This window comes from Phoxinus phoxinus (genome assembly GCF_949152265.1).
Source record: "Phoxinus phoxinus genome assembly, chromosome: 22".
Classification (NCBI taxonomy): Eukaryota; Metazoa; Chordata; class Actinopteri; order Cypriniformes; family Leuciscidae; genus Phoxinus; species Phoxinus phoxinus.
Genome location: NC_136897.1, coordinates 10,313,482 through 10,332,831, shown reverse-complemented (window position 1 = coordinate 10,332,831; position 19,350 = coordinate 10,313,482). Strand labels below are relative to the sequence as shown.

The window sequence follows — 19,350 nt, the reverse complement described above, 5'->3', positions numbered from 1 at the left end:
TACCTACTAAATCTATAAAACGGCTGCAGTACATCCAGAATTCAGCAGCACGTGTGCTTACATACACTTCACCCCGTCAGCACATTACAGGTGTGCTTTTATAGCTTGCATTGGCTTCCTGTCCAGTCGCGTATTGCTTTTAAAACTCTCACACTCACATGCAAAGCTATGCACGAAATAGCCCCTTCTTATATCTGTGACTTAGTCAGCCTGTACGCGCCTTCCCGTTCCCTTCGGGCGACTGATTCGCTTACTCTTCAGCAGCCTCCCTGTATATTAAAATCTATGGGGAGAGAACTTTCTCTGTTGCTGCACCCAGGTTATGGAATGCACTTCCTCTTATTGTAAGAGATGCTCCCACATTAGCCAGTCTCAAGAAGTTGTTAAAACTCATCTTTTTAAAATTGCTATAGACATGATTAGTGTTTTACTGTGTTGTACTGTAATTATTATTTTTGTATTACTCTTGTATTTATGTATTTTATTTTATTTGTTTTTACTGCCTGTAGCGCTTTGGGTTTTAGAAAAGCATATTATAAATAAAATGTATTATTATTATTATTATCATTATTATTAATGCGCGTTTGAATACATATGTGCGCAGGCGTGTAGTCCTTCACAAATCAACCCTCAACAAACTACTTGTTAGGCCTTAAAAATTTATAATTCAGAAATTGTGTCGCGTCTGCGTAGCCACGCGAACCGGAATTATCCCGACAACATTTTATCTGTATAGAGGTAAAGGGAAGGACGTCTTCACAGGGGAGAGACTAGCTGACACTTGCGTTGTCGTCGTGTCCTGGCGCTGGTCCTTTATCAGATCTGGATATGGCCTGGATCCGGCAGACAGCGGTAAACCTCGGGATAAACAGAGAGACTAATATTAGCGTAGACGTCATCCTTCTTATGATGTACCAAGTACATCAGGATTTATGGGAAGTGTTCCCGGTCCCGGCTGATCTAAACTATGCAGCCTAACATTGAGTTATAGAAGTCTATAATGTGTTATTTATGTGTTTTTAGTCTAGATTTGAACTGACAGAGTGTGTCTGCTTCCCGGACAATGTTAGAAAGATTGTTCCAAAGTTTTGGTGCTAAATAGGAAAAGGATTTACCACCAGCAGTTGATTTTGATATTCTTGGTATTTTCAACTGGACGGAATTTTGAGATCGCAATAGACGTGAAGGACTATATTGCGTTAAGAGCTCGCTCAAGTACTGGAGAGCTTAACCATTTAGTGCTTTGTAAGTAATCAGCAATATTTTAAAATGTATAGGTTGTTTAATAGGGAGCCAATGCAGTGTTGACAGAACTGGGCTAACATTGTCATACTTCCTGGTTCTGGTAAGAACTCGAGCTGCTGCGTTTTGAACTAGCTGTAGTTTGTTTGTTAAACGTGCAGGGCAACCACCCAGGGGTGCGTTTCCCGAAAGCATCGTTAGCCAACTATGGTCGCAAGTTCCGTCGTTATCAGCATAGTTCAACGATTTGGTGTTTCCCGAAACCATCGTTCCAACGAACGTTCGCAAACAGCATCGCAAACTTGTGTGGTTGGAACGACTGCTCTCGAGCTGTGGTTAGAAGCATAGTTTCTAGTTTACATGAGATGTAGACTGAATAAATCCTTATCTTTAGCAAAATAAGCAAGCTGACATTCAGTACAACCCGTGTTATTTATTTAGAATACATACAAATGTAATTTACGTCTTTTAGTTTGTCAAGAGATTTAAAACACCGTTTTTGAAGACTGCGCATGTGCGAACGCGCTCTACTATGTAAGAACGAGCCAAATATTGAGTCTGGTAATAAAGCAAAATAACTGAGAAAAATTAGAAATGGTCTTCAGATGCCATGTCTGTAACTTATATGACAAAATCTAGCGTTAATTCGATCTCAAACAGATTAATTAAAATAATTTATAAGTCCACCACGTGCGAGACGTCATAAACCAGCGTGGTTGAACGATACTTTGCGACATATGGTTTCGGGAAACAGTCGTGACGAGCTAGTTGATTTCTCCAACGATGCATCGTACTATGGTAGTTAAGCAGTGAGCTATATAGTTGTACGGGAAACGCACCCCAGGTCCGGGTATCATTCGTTCATTTGTTTTTGCTTTCACAAATAAAAACGGAAAAACGAGAAAACAGCTCCTTTTTCCGTTTTTCCGTTTTTTTTGAAAAACGAAAAAACGAAATTATGACTTGATTTTTGGTTTACCCGTTCTTGCACGGAACTCAGAAAAAACACTTGATATTCCGATTTTCCCCTGTGGGTGGTGCTAAATCTGATTGGCAGGAAATGCATTAATTATTTTTCAAATTAAGAGTTTACCCACATACAATTAATAGTCTATATGCATGCTATTTATTACCCAATTATTTGGCTTAACTGTCTATTTTCAAAAATCTATTGAAATAGCCTAAATATAAACATGTTCACGCATTGACAGTTGTCAGACAAAAGGCTATTTGTTATTTATGACCCGTAGCCTCATTTGATCTAAGCTTAGGCTATACATCTTGAATTCGATCGAGTACTAAAAAACGTAATTGCTGGATAATTTTTACTATAATAAATAAGCAGATTTTATCTGTCACTTTGGAGAAAGAGAGATTTTGAGAAAATGTTCGCGTAGTAAAATTAATATTTTATGTTCTGTGGAGAGCCGCCCCTTCTTCATCCGGGAGTACCCTTCTTCATAATTCACTGAATTAGCCTATAGGCTACTAAAAATATTTAGATTTTTTTTGTCAGGTCACATTTGTCACCCATGTAGCATGTGTATGTCCCTTATATTAAATATAAAACGCACGTGTAGACTTAAATTTTTAAAATGTTTCGACGCCTTTATAAAGAGAGTAGGCCTATGGATATATAAACAGTTTGAATATATTGGTATTCAATGCAATTGAAATGTCACGTCCATAATGCTGGAATTGTACCAATTATAATACCATTTTTTTTTTTATCCTCAACTAGTTTCGTGGTGTATTTTGTGGTCTATTTTATAATGTCAATCTTCGTCTTTATAACAGAAGATACAATACAAATACAATTCAAAAATCTTCAAGATACAGACAATCTTCACATGTATAACGGATTGTCATCTTATAAACAGTCCTTTGTGTAGTGGAATAAGCAATGCTATATAGAAATATATGGTTAGTATATTAATTTAAACTTTATTTTATTATTTTAACTAATTAACTGAGCTGGATACTAATTAGTTAATGTTAAATATTAAATGTAGTCTATTGATTACAGTTGCCATAGACTAAAGATTTTTCTAGATAGCAGTCATTCATTTAAGCAATGAGGACTAATCGCACGTTTATATTCAATCCTGGGCTCCGCGCTCAAGCGCATGCATAAAACTTGCCGCAAAGCACCAGGAAAAGTAGACTAATGGTGCGTTCACACCGGACGCGAATAGCGCGTCAGGCGCGAGTCATTTCAATGTTAAGTCAATGCAAAGACGCGTTACGCGCGTAAAACGCGTGTAACGCGTCTTTGCATTGACTTAACATTGAAATCACTCGCGCCTGACGCGCTATTCGCGTCCGGTGTGTGGGTGCAGTAGCCTAATGATAATAAATGTGTCTGAAAAAAAACCCGAAGCGTTTTAATTGTTTATTAATAAACCATTTTTTTCTAAATCAGTGTAGGCTGCCTGCAAACATATCTCCATACATCTCCGCTGTAATGTAGCCTAGATGCGCCTTATACGGACAGGATTACATAATCAGATGGTACCGTACGTATTTGCTTTCGAATGCATTTTTTCCGTTGGTGGACATTTTTTATAAGCTATATAGATAGGCCCTAGCTATATTTATCATGTCTGTGAGGCTTGTCTAGGCAGTTTTTCAGTTAATTTTTGAGACGCGCTCCAATTCACAGAGATCATGAAAGCGCGCCCTGTTCGTTTTCTTTTATTTTACAAAAGCACAACGTTTTCTTGTTGTGAGCTTACACAAATAAAAGTAGTTGCGACTGATGTATTATTCTTTTATGTAGTATTTTAAGTTGTTTCCACCGTTGATAGGAAAATGAGAGTGAAGGCACCGGCGCCTCCATGTCATGCAGTGCGCGCTCCACACAAACACTCGGATATGCGCTTAATAACAGCAAATATTTATCCAGGTAACGTTAGAGCGATCGGCCATGCCAGACAGATAAGTCCTCTTCATGTTTAACAAATCAAATTCTGTTGCATTTTCTTGCGCCAGTTTGAAAAGGGCGGCTGAAACATTAAGCCTATAAATGCCCAACGCTGGTGTTTTTCTTTAAATACTTTCGTCTAGGCTTTAAAATAAATATTGTTTGTGGGCTAATTATTTATTTTATTGGCTACTTATATTTTTCATTTTTGTTTTGCATTGAATAGGCTACCATTTAAAGGATTTGCTGTGCACCGCAATGTCATCCTCATAGAAAGCCACGTTAAGAGCCACCTTTATTTGCCTTATAATAAAGGGTTTCTATGGGAAGAAAACGCTTAACGTGTGATTAAATGCGTTGCGTTCATATTTTTGGTTCATCTGCTTCTCTGTAGGATAGTTTATTAATAAGGTGTGTACAGCATTTGATCTTTATCACTGAAGTAGCCTAAGCCACATTAAGCTTTGTCTTTATTATAAGGGTTTTCTATGGGAGGAAACGCTATTGTGCAATTAAAAACAATGTTCGTATCGGGCTCATCTGCTAATCTGTATGTGTACAGAATTTGATATTTTAACATGAATGTCCATTGGGGGGCTGCTTCAGCTTTTTGAACGTAGAAGTGTGATAAAGACATGATTGGCTATCATTTTAATGGATAAAGGCATATTTTGTACATGACTACACCTACACTCTAAAAAATGCTGGGTTGTTTCAACCCAATTTTGGGTCAAATATGGACAAACCCAAACGTTGGGTTAAAAATGTAATTAAAAAATGTAACCCAACGGCTGGGGTTTGTCCATATTTGACCCAGCATTTTTTAGAGTGTACACTTTCTTTTACTGTCTATCTATGGTCCATAAGGCCAAGAAAATATGTAGTTTTAACGACTGTAGAGTAATATAACCCTGTGTTGTAGCCTAGTCGTTAAAAACGATTTAGTTTCATATTCATGTTTTAATAAAATAATATATATTTTTAAATTTCATCTATGTTGATTATATGAAAAGTGAAAAGCATGAATAAGATAAGATGATTCCGAAAATGTCGGGAGACAAATGTAGTGGGCAGACATGATTTTGACCACTTCATTAAGTTTGCTTTTGTAGAAAGCCTGTCTTTAAAGTTAATTTCGTTTTGTATTAATTGTATCTTAATTTAAATCAATGTTTCATCAACCAATTTCCTGGGTTTAATAGCCTAAATAAGAGGTAAGCAAGCAATATAATCAGGACACGGAGGCGCCGGAACTGGAGCTCATCTCTTAAACCGAAACTCAGAATATAAGCTACTTGCCTCACAGTCACAGACCTGAGAAATATATCTATAAAAAAGTTTAAAATGAGTAGGCTACTTTTATTATTATAATTTTTTTTTATCAAAATCTCTATTTATTTATTTTTACTTTTTTAAACTCTTTAACTGGCACCATTTCTGGAAAACTGTCAGTGAAGTCCCGATATGCACATTTGTTTACATTCATACATATAATCACCTTGACCAAAGTTGTACTTAATTTTTCACACTGAATCTTGAAAAAAAAAAATAGACCTACCTACCGACAATTTTTTTTTTTTTTTTGCTGTTAAGGCAAATCAAAATATTTTTAAGGATGGCCTGAGCAAGAGTACATCCGGAAGATATAAAGGGATAACAAAATCTATTGGCAAGGGAATGCAAAAGAAACCTATATTGCGAGGAATGCACTAAGAATGGCCTTTCCATTCTGCCTTTTGTCTGATAACCATGTTTTACATTTAGGCTATTTCAATAGATTTTTTCAGGCAAATAATTGGGTAATAAATAGCATGCATATAGACTATTAATTTTATGTGGGTAAACTCTTAATTTGAAAAATAATTAATGCATTTCCTGCCAATCAGATTTAGCACCACCCACAGGGGAAAATCGGAATATCAAGTGTTTTTTCTGAGTTCCGTGCAAGAACGGGTAAACCAAAAATCAAGTCATAATTTCATTTTTTCGTTTTTCTAAAAAAACGAAAAAACGGAAAAAGGAGCTGTTTTCTCGTTTTTCCGTTTTTATTTGTGAAAGCAAAAACAAATGAACGAATGATACCCGGACCCACCCAGTAGAGCATTACAATAATCTAGCCTTGAGGTCATGAACGCATGAACTAATTGTTCCGCATTTGTCAATGAGAGCATATGGCGTAATTTAGATATATTTTTAAGATGGAAAAATGTGGTTTTACAGATACTAGACACGTGACTTTCAAATGAAAGATTGGTATCAAACAGCACACCCAGGTTCCTAACCGACGACGAGGACTTGACAGAGCAGCCATCAAGTCTTAGACAGTATTCTAGGTTATTATGTGAGGAAATCTTTTGCCCAATAATTAGAATCAGTTTTTTTCTGAATTAAATAATAGGAAATTGCTAGTCAAACCCGGTTTTTATATCTGCTATGCATTCCGTTAATTTTGTGAATTGATAAGTTTTATCAGGGCGTGAGGAAATATAGAGCTGAGTATCATCAGCATAACAGTGAAAACTAATGCCATGCTTCCTAATGTAATACTTAACCATTTCATTTAAAAAGTTGTTAGCCAATCACAGCACTAGGTGTTTACACTGCCTTAAAACAGAGCGTTCAAATAATAGGGCTAAAATCAGGGGAGGAATAATGCCTTTTATTTCTAAATTTTTTAAATTATTTATTTAAAGATTATACTAACATTATAAGTGCACCCCAGGAAACATTATAAAACAATGCAGTTCATGACACCTTTTAAAATTAAAAATACAAAAGTTTTTACAGAATACTTTGCTTGAGGGCTGAGATACCATAAGCTGAGAATCTGAGAGGAAGTTTCCAGCATACAGCTGGCACGTGCCGACTGCCAGCATGGAGGTGTGTTAAAGCGATGCTGTCATTTGGCACATGCAGGGATTATGGATCACCTGAACTTAAGAGCTGTCACACATGCTGCTGGGGTAGTGTAGGGCTAACAATGCCATCAGCACATGCATAGCTGGGAAATGTCAACAAAATTGACCCTATTTCTTTCCTTAATACATATACAGTTTAATGAGACCGAATCAGTGCATATCAAAACCAAAATCATCAGTACATTAAAAAAATACAAAAACGTTAATTTTTAATTGACAAAAAAAAGTACCCTCTGAATTGAATATTCAGTTTTTCTTAATATATCACATTACAGAAGTGAAGGGTTTGCGAATGGTGTTTTCATAGTCATCAACATGATTGGGCATTTAAAGAATCACATTCTTGAGAATCATTTGACTAATTCCTACCAGACTGTTTAACTTCTTCTCTGCATTTTTTTAACAGGTATTTTCCTTTTGGCATCATCTTCCTCGTGGCTGGCAAAATCCTGGACATGAGCGATCCCTCCACACTTGGGAAGAAACTGGGCTGGTATGGGGTGACGGTCCTGGCAGGCCTGTTTGTACACGGCCTCATCTTGCTTCCATTCTTCTATTTTATTCTGACACGGAAAAATCCTTTCACATACATCAGAGGACTTCTGCAAGCCATGGTCATTGCTCTGGCCACGTCATCCAGGTAAGATGAATTGCTAAAAAAAATTGTAAATAGCTCGTCCCAACTCCATTTAATGAAGTAGAAACATAAGTTGGCCTAGTAAGATTGAGGCATCCTACTCTTTTTCACAGCTCAGCAACACTGCCCATTACAATGAAATGTTTGCTGGAGAACTGCCAAGTGGACAGGCAGATTGCCCGGTTTGTGCTGCCAGTAGGAGCCACTATTAACATGGATGGAACAGCGCTTTATGAAGCAGTTGCTGCTATTTTCATTGCTCAGGTTAATGAGTATGAACTGGATTTCGGACAGCTTGTCACCATCAGGTACTTGCAGACCGGCAGAGATTAAATAAATATAGTCAGCATTGGGAAAACAAAATTAAAATGTAAGAATCAGCCATTTCAAATCCTATTGTGATTGACCAGGGACGCATCCCAAAGATGTATTATGGTTACTGCCCTACAGACAGACAAAGGTTTTGTGCAAACTTAGTTTTAATAGTTAATGGAAACTAGACAGACTCATCTGATCAGACTCATTTCAGTTCTATCAGGAATCGGAGTTCAATCATAATAATCATCCTATTCTGATTTTCTCCAGTATAACTGCGACCGCTGCCAGTATAGGTGCTGCTGGAATCCCTCAGGCAGGCCTTGTAACCATGGTGATAGTGTTGACATCTGTTGGATTGCCACCAGATGACATCACGCTGATTGTGGCCATTGATTGGATCTTGTAAGTTGAGATAACTGCCATTTATTTGTTGGGGAAAAAAGCTGTAATCAGTGTCATGATTAATATAATTCAATGGTTCATAAATATAAATAGTAACTGTTATAAAAGTAAAAATTAATAAAAGTAAATATTTATACAGAGTATAAATACCATATTTTTTTTTTTGATTAAAACCCAATGCATGAGGAAAAAATAATGATGATAGGATCAATAAAGTCTTCCACCCCTTCTGGTTTAAAGAGATCGCTTTCGAACAATGATCAACGTACTAGGAGATGCTTTGGCAGCTGGAATCATTGCCCACTTGTGTCGAAAAGACTTTCCACCTGACAGAGAGGTAAATTAACATTTATTTTATTTTATTTTCATAGCATTTGAGTCATGATACTCATTTTTATGCAGATCTGTTAATTTATTCAAAAATATTGAAAATAAACTTCATACAGACTTGAACATACCTCTTAATGATGAACATGTTTTTGAGTTCTCTTACGAGAGACACTCTCGTACTGCGTTGTCTAGCAACGCATTGGGGGGGAAATCCTTTTCCACGAGAATACTGAAGCCAAAAATGATCCTTAATTTTGTATAAATTTAAAACGCATTGCCGCAGCATACAGACCTAGGCGAGACAGCTCGCGCGCCGATTGGCTGCTATGCGGGCAACTGCTTAAGCCTATCGAGCGAGACCTTGAGTGACGTCACACCCAATGCGTCACGTCCCGCCGAAACGGGCGTGGCTTAGGTCTATAAAATGCGCTCACAGGCTTATCATCTCTGATTTTTAATCCTTCAAGCGAAGACATCACATCGCTGATCCGAGAAGAAGCTGCGCCGTCGAAGAAGCAACTCAGCGGAAAGAGTCGAGAAGCTGCTGGCCTCGCCGCCTTCATCGCCTTCAAGCTGCGCTATCCGGCGCCTATATCCTTTTCTTCTAAACTGCTCTTTGTGTGTGTGAGTTCGCCGGCGCGACTCACGCTTTGTTCTAAAAGAGTAGCGTCTTTTTAAAGATGCCTTCCTGCGGCTTGTGTCGAGCCACACTCAGCGACGGGGACCGCCATGTCATCTGCGCTTCCTGCCTGGGTGAACAACACTCCAACAACAACTCTCGCTCTCTCTGATGGCGGCTGCCATCACTGCGAACTTTTGCCCTTAGCGACTCTGAGGACTCGCTTGGCATCGTTCCAGGAGCCCGTGTTTTCCGCTGTAGTGCCGCGCCGTAAGAAGCGCCGTGCTCAGCGGAACCCCGAACCATCTCCCAGCCGTCAAAGCTCGCAGGTGCGCCCGCGAGCTTCCTCTCCGGCTTCTTCGTCGTCGATTCCGGACGGACAGCGACCGCAGCCTGCCGCCGCTTCCGTCGCTGACGCGGATGAAGTCGACGCTATGCTGCGAGACGGGGATTCCTGCTCCATCCTGGCGTCCGGCAGCGAGGATTGGGCGAGCTCCGTGGACCTCGCGCCCGTGCTTCGACGGGAAAGAAGGCTAGCATCGAGGCGGAGCTTGTCCGCGTGCTCACTCAAGCCACGGCGAGCCTTGGCCTTAAGTGGGTTTCGCCCGAGCAGCCCGCCCACAACCGACTGGACGGCTATTTTCTGCCCGGGGAGCGGTCTTCACCTGCTTCTAAGCCCGCGCCCTTCCTTCCTGAGCTTCATGAAGAGGTCGCGAGGGCTTGGAACTCCCCGTTTTCGACGAGGACGAGGTCTTCTGTTTCCATGGCATTCTCCGAGGTCGATGATGCTAAAAACAGAGGCTACCTTTCCCTCCCGCCGGTCGAAGAGCCTATTGCAGCGCACTTATGCCCGCCCTCCGCTGGACGGCGTGCTAAGATGGCGCTGCCCTCAAAGGCTTGCCGCATGACGTCATCCCTGCTCCACCGCGCTTTCACCGCTAACGGACAGGCTGCGTCAGCGCTACACACAATGGCGACGCTACAGATTGTCCAGGCCGATCTCCTCCGGAAAATGGACGAGAACGGACCCGAAGCGATCTGTGTGGCGGACCTGAGAAGTGCTACGGACCTTGCGCTTCGAAGTCTGCGGCGCAGGCCATTGGATGGAGTATGGCGGCGCTCACCGTGTCTGAGAGGCACCTCTGGCTCACGCTCTCAGACATGCCGGATGCGGAGCGAACCGCGTTCCTCGTCGCGCCGCTTTCCCCTGCTGGCCTCTTCGGAACCTCGGTCAAGGATTTCACCGACAGGTACGCTGAGGTACAGAAGGCGACTCAGGCGATGAAGCACTTCCTTCCGAAGCGCTAAAACTCTGCAGCAGGCCATGCGAAACCGTCTGCTCAGAGTGCTCAGCCTAAGCCTCCGCCCAGCGCCTCATCTCAACGCCGACAGACGCAGAGCTCGAGACCGCGCTCTCGATCTTCCAGCCGCCGCCCCGCGCCGCGTGGCCCGCGAACGAAGATCGCGTTGAAACCTGAGGCCCCGAAGACATCCTAGCACTCCTAGGAAAACGACGGTGTTCAAGTCCCGCTGCGGCCGGACCTTCACCGAAGTTTGCCGCTCGTCCAGTCCCAAGAGAAGTGACTGGTCCAGTGTATATAGCAGCCAACAAGCCTGTCTCATTGCCCGCTTGCCTGCACACAACAGCCGTTTTCACGGCTACCCAGATAAATCCTTTAAAGAGCGTATTTTCTGGTGTCCCGGCCACGGCCGATGGTGTTTCATGTGTAGTAAGACTGCCCACTGTAATGTGCCCATCCCTACACACAAACACAGCCCCACACACAGGGCCCGCGCACATAAAATCGACCCAGTTCGATTGCGCGTTAAAAGTAGCACACGTGCCCACTACCCAGTGCCCACTAATGCTACCTCCTACTTATCGTGCGGTTTCTGTAAAAACGAAACCTGCGTGCAGGCGCTCTGCTCCGGCGAGCGATGCTATAAAGGTGGTAAACGTGCCCGCTCCCCCGCGCCCACGTTCCCACACAAACACCACGGTTCCTACGGACCCCGTCCAGCCCTCCCTCTCCCGGTTAATTACTGTCGAGGGGTCGAGCGCGGACATTCTGCCCGCTGTCATCAGCGCGGCCCCGGCCTCGGATGTTGCGAACGCTACATTTCTGTCACAGCTCACAAAAGCCGCTATATCGCGAGTCGATCAGAGCGCGCTTTTCACTCAGCCCCTAGCTGCCCGTGCAGATGCATGGGCGAAGCTTCCCGGGGTCTCAAAATGGGTGCTAAACATCATAAAAGAAGGCTATTCGCTGCAGTTTCTCCGACGCCCTCGCCGCCACGCGGCGCGCGGCGAGACGTCGGTAGATTAGAATGTAGCACACCTACTTCGAGCCGAAATTCAGAAACTTCTGAGAAAAGGGGCTATCGAACCTTTATCTCAGGATCAGAGCGAAGGTGGGCTGTACAGCAGATACTTCCTGGTACCCAAGAAAGACGGGGGTCTGAGACCTATATTAGATCTGAGGCAACTGAACAAAGCGCTTATGAAGCGCCAGTTCAAGATGCTAACGACCAGAAAAATCCTCGCGCATGTTCGCCAGGGAGACTGGTTTGTGTCAATAGATCGAAAAGACGCGTATTTTCAAATACAGATTGCGTCACGTCACAGACGAATTTTTCAGTCCTGCCGTTCGTCTTGTCTCTAGCACCCCGTACATTTACGAAGTGCATGGACGCAGCACTCGTTCCCCTCAAACTTCAGGGCGTTCGAGTGCTGAATTATTTGGACGACTGGCTCATTTTAGCCCAATCTCACTCAGAGATCATGGCGCACAGAGCCCTGTTACTGAGCCACCTCGAGAATCTCGGTCCCACAGTAAACTGGGAAAAGAGTTCGCTATTCCCCAGACAGATTATTTCTTTTCTGGGAATCGAACTGAACTCGCTGTCAATAACAGCGCGCACTACATATTCAGCGCACAGTCAGCTCGTTCCGCTGCGGCGCTGTACTCCCTCTAAAGAGCTTTCAAAGGATGCTGGGTCTGATGGCCTCAGCATCATCAGTCCTCCAGATGGGCCTGCTGCGCATGCGCCCACTGCAGTTTTGGCTCAAAGTGAGGGTGCCCCGCAACGCGTGGGCCACCGGTCGGCTTCGCCTCAAGGTCAATCAAGCTTGCGTCGCAGCTCTGAAACCTTGGAAGTCGAAAGACTGGTACCTTTCAGGTGTAAACCTGGGGACTTCCTCGAGACTGAGGGTGGTGTCTACGGACGCATCCAACGCAGGATGGGGAGCGCTGCTCGAGGGCAGACCGCTGTTTGGCCTATGGTCAGAGCGGGAGAAGCTCTTTCATATAAACTGCCTCGAGATGTTAGCAGTGAGCAAAGCACTCACGCGCTTTCGTCCCCTAATTGTGGGTTGCCACGTTCTGATACGTTCAGACAACATATCAGTGGTATCCTACATAAATCACCAAGGCGGCCTCAGGTCCCTGCTGTTATACAGACTGACCAAACGCCTCCTGATATGGGCACGCAGCAGCCTCCTTTCGCTGAAAGCTGCGCACGTGCCAGGGCACCTGAACGTTGGACCAGACGTACTGTCCAGGAACCATGTTCCGACAGGAGAATGGTCGCTGCACCCACACACAGTAAAACTGTTGTGGAAGAAGTTCGGCAGAGCGGAGGTAGACCTGTTTGCGTCTCCAGAGAACACTGTCCAGAATTTTTCACAAAAAGCAAGGACACCCTGGCCCACCAGTGGCCTCGCCATCCTCTTTATGCTTTTCCCCCTGTCTCCCTCCTGACCCAAGTGGTGGAGCGGATCAGGGAGGAGGGATGCTCAGTGCTGCTAGTAGCGCCGCTCTGGTTGAATCAACCCTGGTTCCCAGCTGTGATGCAGTTAGCCAGCACCCCCCCGTGGCCAGTGCCTCTGAGGAGGGATCTCCTTTCTCAAGCAAATGGTTCGATTTGGCATCCTCACCCGGAGCTATGGTCCCTTCACGTGTGGGCCATCAACGGGTATCCGCTGACCTCCCACAGGGAGTGCTAAACACGATCACGCAAGCTAGAGCTCCGTCTACGCGACGTCTCTATGCGTCTAAGTGGTCAGTATTTTCTGGTTGGTGCACGTCTCGTGGCGTGTCACCCCCAGACTGCGGAGTGGCGGAGGTTCTATCCTTCTTACAAGAGCTGTTGGACAGAGGGAGGTCCCCTTCCACGCTCAAAGTATATGTGGCAGCCATAGCGGCGTTCTCTGAAACTGCGCATGGCCAGTCCATAGGGAGGAATGATCTAGTCATTCGGTTCCTTAGAGGAGCTAAGAGACTTAATCCCCCCAGACCTCCCGCAGTTCCCATTTGGGACCTTTCCACGGTGCTGGACGCCATGAAGGGTCATCCTTTTGAGCCTCTTCAGGAGATTGATATGAAACACCTGTCGTTCAAGACGGTGTTTCTCCTGGCTCTCGCTTCAGTGAAGCGCATTGGGGACTTACACGCGCTCTCAGCGAGTGCGTCGTGCATGGAATTTGGGCCTAATGACTCGAGGGTCATACTCAAACCTAAGCACGGTTATGTTCCAAAATCCCTAAATACACCATTTAGGGCACAGGTCATTTCCCTGTCTGACCTTCCGATCACTGGGGAGAATGTGGATGAGAGTTTTCTCTGCCCGGTGAGGGTGTTGAGAGCTTATGTGTCGCGCTCGTCTGTTTTTAGACAGACGGAGCAGCTTTTTGTTTCATTCAGTGGGCGTTCTAAGGGACTAGCCACTTCGAAGCAGAGCCTATCCAGATGGATACTGGACGCTATAGCTCTGGCGTATGCATCCAAAGGCATCCAATGTCCTTTGGGTGTTAGAGCGCACTCCACGAGAAGCATGGCTTCCTCGTGGGCTTGGTCAAGTGGGATTGCCTTACAGGATATTTGTATGGCAGCAGGCTGGGCCTCCCCGTCTACATTTATCAGGTTTTATAACCTTGAGGTTCCCGCCTTACAGCCCAGGATATTATCGGTTTAAACTGACCGAATTTGATTAGACTGAAATCTCAGTCACTGATACATGGCTATGTTAAATAGCTGGACTGCTCTGTGCAGCCAATATTTGGAATATGGTGGTTGGAGCCCACTTCTTTCTGGATTCCCTGTGAGTCCTGTAGGTGATTATGCACTATATGAACCCCAGCTCAGGGCTCTGGGTCTATGGTGTCGGATCCCTGATACACGGCGTTTTACATGGTGTTCCCCAATGCGTTGCTAGACAACGCAATACGAGAGTATCTCTCGTAAGAGAACGTACTCGGTTACTAACGTAACCTCGGTTCTCTCTAGAGAGAGGAACGAGTACTGCGTATCTTGCCGTGTATGCGCTCTGGTTGTTTCGCTTTTAAAAATCAGAGATGATAAGCCTGCGAGCGTATTTTATAGACCTAAGCCACGCCCGTTTCGGCGGGACGTGACGCGGAAGGGCGCAAAGCATTTATTTATTATTCATGATGTTTGTAAGAACCCTTAAAAACATGTTTACAAATGGTTTTCGTTTCTTTCCATTTTGAAAATAATGATTAAGATGTGTAAACTTAAGTTTTTAAAAAAAAACACATGAAACATGAATGCAAAGAGTACATTTCTAATATATTGGTAGTGTGTTTTAAACATTTTATTGTGGACACTCTTACAAGTCACTGACAAGCCCATGTTATGTCAAAGGCTTTTTGGAGCATCATGATTAAACTTTAGTTTGTTATCTTAAAATACCACAAGATTATTTATGGCATGTGACCTTCTTTTTGTCAGGCAAAAGCAAATGAAGCTAAACAGGACACCCAGACTGCTCGTAACATGGAGAATGTGCCTTTGACTGAAGTACCACTGCTGGCCGGCAAAGACTGTATATTTGAGGTGGTTGGGGACACTGTTTTTGAACGACCCACAGTCTACTACAATATTTGTCAAGTCTGAATCACCAGATGGTTGCCTTACAGATCTACCCAAAAATCTCTTTTGGAGCTATGTTTCTATCACTGTGCCAAGAAGTACTAAACGAACACTTTCTCTGGTTCTTCCACGTCCAGGCTTTTGTTATTGACTACAGTTTCACGAGTTCACACTTATAATTAATCAGTATGCGCATTTGGTGTGCTGTTTTGATGGGAGGGCTCTGAATATGGTCCGAACCAAGAGTACTCACCCCGTAACCCTGGCTGGGATAGTGGGACCAGCCAATAGTGAGGAGTCGGGGTTGGTGGAGGGATGCAAGAAAACTGTCGAGGAACATAGTTGAGTCTATATATACAGTCATGGTCAGAATTAATGTCACCCCTGGTAAATATGATCAAAACTGGCTGTAAAAAATAAATCTGCATTGTTTATCCTTTTGATCTTTCATTAAAAAAATTGGTCACATTATGACATTTTTTTTCTCCAAAACACGTTGGCCACAATTATTTGCACCCTTTTAAACACTTTTTGCAATCTCCTTTTGACAAGATAACAGCTCTGAGTCTTCTCATATAATGCCTGATGAGTTTGGAGAACAACTGACAAGAGATCAGAGACCATTCCTCCATACAGAATCTCTCCAGATCCATCAGATTCCCAGATCCATGTTGGTGCTTCTTCTCTTCAGTTCACTCAGGTCAGGGAAGTGGGACGGTCATGGCAGAAGCTTGCCATTTTGTGCTCCGTAACAAATTTTTGTGTTGATTTTTATATTTGTTTTGGATCCTTGTCCTGATCTAGTTGCACATGTATGTTTTTTTTATTATTTTTTTTATATAGCCTTTCTGACCCCAAGACTCAACTAATCTCCATCTCCATCTGTGATCCTTGAAGACTCTTTGGCCACTCAAACTTTCATCCTCACCGTCCATTAAGGCAATATAGACACACGTTCTCTTCCTGGCAGATTCGTGACATCTTTAGTTGATTGAAACTTCTTAATTATTGCCCTGATGGTCAAAATGGGGATTTTCAATTCTTAAGCTATTTTTTTACAGCCACTTTCTATTTTGTGATGCTCAACAATCTTTTGATACACATCAGAACTATATTCTTTGGTTTTACTCATTGTGATGGATGATTAAGGGAATTTGGCCTTTGTGTTTCCTAATATTTAAAATCCTGTGAAACAAGAAGTCATGGCTGGACAATTTCATGTTCCTAGTCACCCTGGTGTGCTAAAAAAAAAGGTAAATATTAATGGGAATATACTTCAGAGATATTTTACTCATAAAAATTCTAGGGGTACCAATAATTGTGGCCAACGTGTTTTGGAGAAAAACAAAAAATGTGATTTCCCCCCACTTTTAATTCTTTTACTTCAATGAAAGGTTAGATTTTTGGCAATTTTTTTTAAATTAATTCTGACCATGAATGTATGTATATATATATATAAGCCCTAATCTCATGTTGATTGGATTGATCATTTGAATGTGTTCCTACCGAACTTTGTTAATAAAAACATTATTTTTTTACAATTGCTAGGGCACATTTCTCAGGTCACTTTTTCAAAACTCCTCACACAGTGGCTTTATGTGGGCTAAACTGAAGATTATTTAACATTGCTTGGAACAAAATGTATTCAATGTCTACATCTTTTAAATTACATGAATACATCTTTCAATTAGACACAACCACCACCAAATCTCTATATAGCCTATACAGGCCAAATTGTACGTTTATACTCTTTTCAAAACTTAAGTTCAAAACCTAATACAATACATAATTGAATAAGACAGCAATTTGCTAAATTTATACAGTAATATAATTTTGAAATATATATCTTTTTTAAAAACTATAAAAACTGGTTGTAGCTAAACACCTACACAGATCTTTCAGTCTTTCATTACCATCTATACAAAAGAGGAAGACTTAGGAATAATTTGGTACTGTAATGTAAACATGGACTATGTAACAAACTGCAGTGAATTCTGAGTGTCACATGTAAATACATTTTACAAAAGCAAACATTGTATTATGCAGCCTGTTGTTAGCATTTTTAGGTAATTGTTTTATGAGTGACAAAGTGCGTTTGTTGGTTGACAGCCTTTGCAAGTGTTATGGAAGAATGACTTGATTTGAGACATATTTTGGTCATTTTGAATGTGAAATTAACTGCTATGCCAAGCTGAAAATTGGTAAGGAGAACTGAGTGAAGAGTTTAAAAAAAGTGACCTATAAGTATTGAGAAATGTGTAATAGCGATTGTAAAAAAAAAAAATAATATTGGCTGTTGTTTTATTTTTATTCACAGCTAAATACATTTAGACAGTGTTCCTTTCCCTATTTAAGGAAATACTTGTATTTACAAGGACAACCACAACAAATTTCTCCACTTTTGTCTCCTTTAAAGCTGGAGGTACGAAAATATTGCATGACACACATTCAGAAATTGTGTCATTTAGGCTGATATGTCAAAACAAACCAGAACTACAATGACATTATCATTTAAAGGTGCATTGTGTAATATTTAGAAGGATCTGTGGACAGAAATGCAATATCATATACATAACTATGTTTACAGTGGTGTATGAACCATTGAAACGGTACCTTACATAATGAACCGTTATGTTTTTATTACCTTAGAAACTAGGCGTTTCGATCTACATACACCGTGGGTCCCCTTACATTGAAATACCCATTTTGCACCGACATGTTTCTACAGTAGCCCTAAACGGACAAACTACTACATAACTACTACTACGTTTTTTGTCACAATGTTGTTCTTCATCCAAAGAAGCTAGCTAATGTCAGCAAATAAAACACTGACACAATGATGAACAAGTAGCAATAATATTCGCAATAACATATCGTTATACTGAATAATTAAGTAAACGTAATTTCCTAATTTATCTTTGTATAGAAACCTGATTGCTTAACTGGCTACTCTCTGCTGTCTCAGACGACGACATCTTTTCCTGTCGGCCACCATAACTTCTGTTGGTTGCAATTCGTAAACTCATCACTAGATGCCGCTAAAAATCACACACTGCACCTCTAACAATAAATCTTAAAGGTGATGGGGAGGAAACATTTTTAATTGCACAGTTAAAAGCCAATTATCTAGCATCACGTGCAACGACATGGGTGACTGATTTGCAAATGTCGTTTCTTTTTTTTGTACATCCTCATTGTATTTTTGTGTAATGAACTTGCAACATGTTTGTAATTAAAATATTGAGATAAATAATAATAATTGTAATGTGTTGTTCGGTGCAGTGTTGTGCAATACTGTTATAAGAGATTGCATGCACATGAGAACAGATGGTTAGAGTGTTAACATCGGATTTGGTTTCAGAGAAAACCAACAAACAAGCAGAGCTTATGTCTAATTAGTGGAGCTGCTTGCCTCTGGGTTAAAAGCTCAGGATGATGATCACAAAGAACATTAATGACAAATGAGCCATTCAGAGGTTATGACCACAGAAACTAAGTCAGCAGGGACAAACAAGAGGCCTGACTGTGTTCCAAAGCAGATATGTGGATTAATAGAACCCAATTATTACAGCCAGGGATCTATTTGCTTTGAACCAGGTATGCTTACCTTTCAAAGTATACTCCTTTGGCCTGAAGAGCGACGCATTTACGCCATTTGGCTTGCCACGAGATGCTGTAAAAAAATATTACAAATGTAACCTAAGTTCACTGAGAAGGGGAACGAGGCACTGCGTCTGAAGCATGTATACAATGTGACAATCGTATTGGCCGGCGACAGTCTATGACATCACTACCAGTGCGACCGTGAGTATAAAAGGCTGCCTGAGGAATGCATCATCCATGTAAATTGAGTTCTGTTATCCGTCACTATGCACTCCGGTTTCCCATGACGACTAAACACGGAGGTGAGGAAATTAATCACTTGCTTTGCACTCACTGAAGACAAGAACTCAACTTCAGGCAATTTACTATGATAGTCCATTCACAAGTTCAAACTTACAAATAAGTAAGAGGGAATAAATGGTTTGCATTATATATATAGGGATCTTCCAGTCACGTGACCCCTAGCC

General features: G+C 42.1%; 1 protein-coding gene across 1 annotated transcript in view; it reads left to right on the top strand.

The window, feature by feature from the left end:
* slc1a8a (solute carrier family 1 member 8a) overlaps positions 1-18,527 on the top strand; it is a 39,330-nt gene extending 20,803 nt beyond the window's left edge. The window contains exons 7-11 of the mRNA XM_079598269.1: positions 7,490-7,723; positions 7,834-8,028; positions 8,306-8,440; positions 8,681-8,777; positions 15,140-18,527. Of these exons, the coding sequence (XP_079454395.1) occupies positions 7,490-7,723; positions 7,834-8,028; positions 8,306-8,440; positions 8,681-8,777; positions 15,140-15,304 (826 nt within the window). The 3' untranslated portion in view covers positions 15,305-18,527. The remainder of the gene's footprint in view (positions 1-7,489; positions 7,724-7,833; positions 8,029-8,305; positions 8,441-8,680; positions 8,778-15,139) is intronic.
* The last annotated feature ends 823 nt before the right edge of the window (positions 18,528-19,350 follow it).